Genomic DNA, 3061 nt, shown 5'->3' on the forward strand with positions numbered 1-3061 from the left:
TCAAAAAAATTGCACTTTGATAAATTTAATCCTCAAACACTTGAAAAATCCAAAAATAAATATTTTGATCATCTTTCTATTGAGCCAGATATCAACCGAATGAAGAACGTAATACATCAAGCAAATGAAAAAGCAATATGTCCCATAAACTATCTTTAGCCTCGTGTTAAAATAATTTCTTTCTCCCTCCTTTAATTCTATTTACCCACACGAAATCCCATGGCCGAAACTTCTCCCAACAAAATATCGAAGGGCGATATATATCAAATCCAATGGCCGAAACTTCCCCCAACAAAATATCGAATATCGAAGGGCGATATATATTATTATAAAAGGGCACATACTTCGAATCTATTCGGAGTACACACGCTATAATATGGTAAGGCTCATGTTGATGCAGCAAAGGACCGGACTTTCATCAATGGTTGCCTGATCACCGCGCTGCGCTTCTGGGAACGAGTAAAAACTCTAGTCAACTGAATGCTTTCATGATTATTAAAATCTGCGAACTGTGGCATCATTCCATTTGTGTTTCTTCGGGCAAAGATCTGAAACAAGTTTTTCCATTTACTGGCTCTGGCATTACTGGGTTCTTGCTGCTTATATTAATTGCTGTTAAGTGGTATTAATGACCTCCCTTTCTATAGGTGAGGTGACTTCTGCGATTGGTTGCTCAACAAAGGTCGTGTCTTTCATCTTTCAAGCCTTGATCTCAATTGGGCATCATGGGCGAAGTCGGACAAGGTGAGAGGAATGCCTGTTTTATTTTACCATTAGCTGATCCGTTCGTTGCTGTTATTGGGGTTCTGTTGTAGCTTCGCATTGCAAAAAAACGTTCCTTCTATTGTTCTATGTTGGTTCAATGCTTGTGATTTGGGTAACAGATGGATGGATCAAAGTTCTGTATTTACCTTTACACTTTAGTTCTGTTACTGTTTCCATTTGATGGTGTTGTTTTCATTGTCCATATTGTGCAAATCCCTTGATCTCCATTCCTATCTCTGTCTGCCAGAAGTTTGCAGTGAGCCCTTTCTGATGGACAAGAAGGCCAAGTTATTTGTTGCTGGTCACCGGGGATTAGTGGGCTCTGCCATTGTTAGGAAACTTATTGAGTCAGGATTTGAGAATCTGGTCCTGAGGACACACCAGGAACTTGATCTCACTCGACAAGCAGATGTAGAGAAATTTTTCTCCGTTGAGAGGCCCAAGTATGTAATTGTCGCAGCAGCGAAAGTTGGAGGTATTCATGCCAACAATACTTACCCTGCTGACTTCATAGCCATTAATCTGCAGATTCAAACAAATGTGATCGATGCAAGCTATAAGAATGGAGTGAAGAAGCTACTGTTTCTGGGTTCTTCTTGCATTTATCCAAAGTTTGCCCCGCAACCTATCACAGAAGAAGCACTTTTGACTGGTCCTCTGGAGCCCACTAACGAGTGGTACGCCATTGCTAAGATTGCTGGGATAAAGATGTGCCAAGCTTATCGTCTTCAGTACAAATGGGATGCAATTTCTGGCATGCCCACCAATCTGTATGGTCCAAATGATAATTTTCACCCTGAAAATTCTCATGTTTTGCCTGCTTTGATTCGTCGGTTTCATGAAGCTAAAGTCACTGGAGCAAAAGAGGTGGTTGTTTGGGGCACTGGTTCACCTCTGCGTGAATTTTTACATGTGGATGATCTAGCAGATGCAGTGATGTTCCTGATGGATAAATACAGTGATTTTCCCCATGTGAATGTGGGAAGTGGGAATGAAGTGACGATCAAAAACCTTGCAGAGCTTGTCAAGGAAGTGGTGGGATTTGAAGGGGAGCTCAAGTGGGACCCTACCAAACCAGATGGAACCCCTCGAAAACTAATGGACAGCTCAAAGTTAGCAAACATGGGATGGACGCCTAAGATCTCTCTAAAGGATGGCCTTCTAGGTACATACAAGTGGTATGTAGAGAATTATTTTCAGTGACCTTTGTTGCTGCCTCAATCACAGCATGAGCTATTCTTATTGCCATCATTGTGGCACCTCACTTGGGTCCCCGTCAGTGCCGTTGCTTGAGTATGTCAGATCTCACTTAAGGCCAAGCCGATGTTATTGCTGGAGTTGTTATAAGTTTGGAAGTTTGTCAAGCATAGATGTCAGGGCCATTCTATTCTAGAATTTGTTAGGATTACTTTTTCCTTTGTCTGAGATTATCATGCAAAGGGGATTGTGGCACTAATGAGAAGATATGCCGAATGGTGGCATAGAAACATTAACAGATTTAAATTATGAGATTTATGTTGGTAAAGTTTAAAGTTTAGGCATTTATGCTATGAAAATAAAGCAGCTTGATCGATCTATTTTCCCTTTATATTTGGTGTTCAATTTTTCAGCTTATTAGGTTCTCATGTTTTTTCTCTAATAGCGGAATGGCACTTTTCCTGTCTTCGCTGGTGCACTGTGTATATGTATTCATGGGACAACGTTTAAGCCAATTTTAAAATAATAGAGAAAAAGCCATTTTTACAAATTTTAGAAGACTTTTAATGGATACTGAGTGGTCGGACAAGCGTGCATATTTTTCTTTTCAAGTCTCTTTTTGAATAGTAAAATAATGAAGAGTATATCTTATAGATGCTGGTACAGCATTGTAATACATTCTGAATGTTAAAGAAAACTAAGGCCCTGTCTTCTATATTCAGAGACAAGAAGAGAAATTTTTTTTCTTACTAATCTGTCCGAATCATTGCTACTGCTCATCATACAGTTTTGACAAAAAGAAAAAAAACCATACCTACAGGTCTTCACCTGTCCCCCACACCCAGTAAAAATGCTCTTACATAATATCTGTACAGTATTTCTCCTGTTGAAAATCACCTAAGAGTCCTTATACCACATTTTTAAATCCACAATCTAAAAATACCTACAGTTTTATATACATTTAATTCAGAACTGTGTAACGTACAGCACTGTGAAAATGATATTATTTTTTCAATTAACGGTGAATCATGAGATTCAGCCTGTAGGATGCCTTCTTGGTACTCAACAATATAGTGCTGATTGCCAGCTGCAAACCTGC

The 3061-nt window shown here is 39.3% G+C and overlaps 1 protein-coding gene across 2 annotated transcripts; it reads left to right on the plus strand.

Annotated features, from left to right (window-relative positions):
• The first annotated feature begins 314 nt into the window (after positions 1-314).
• LOC149154068 (putative GDP-L-fucose synthase 2) lies at positions 315-2353 on the plus strand. 2 transcript variants are annotated; one of them, XM_089440673.1, is made up of 3 exons: positions 315-459; positions 648-744; positions 1013-2353. In XM_089440673.1, exons 2-3 carry the CDS (start codon positions 726-728, stop codon positions 1966-1968), a joined length of 975 nt encoding a protein of 324 aa, XP_089296799.1. In that variant the 5' UTR covers positions 315-459; positions 648-725; the 3' UTR covers positions 1969-2353. The 2 variants fall into 2 exon arrangements, with proteins under 2 accessions (XP_089296799.1, XP_089296800.1); XM_089440674.1 differs by having other exon boundaries at positions 1016-2353.
• The last annotated feature ends 708 nt before the right edge of the window (positions 2354-3061 follow it).

The sequence above is a fragment of the Pinus tabuliformis genome, chromosome 9 (assembly GCF_031772625.1).
Source record: "Pinus tabuliformis cultivar Carrire ecotype Pingquan chromosome 9, CPIR1, whole genome shotgun sequence".
NCBI lineage: Eukaryota > Viridiplantae > Streptophyta > Pinopsida > Pinales > Pinaceae > Pinus > Pinus tabuliformis.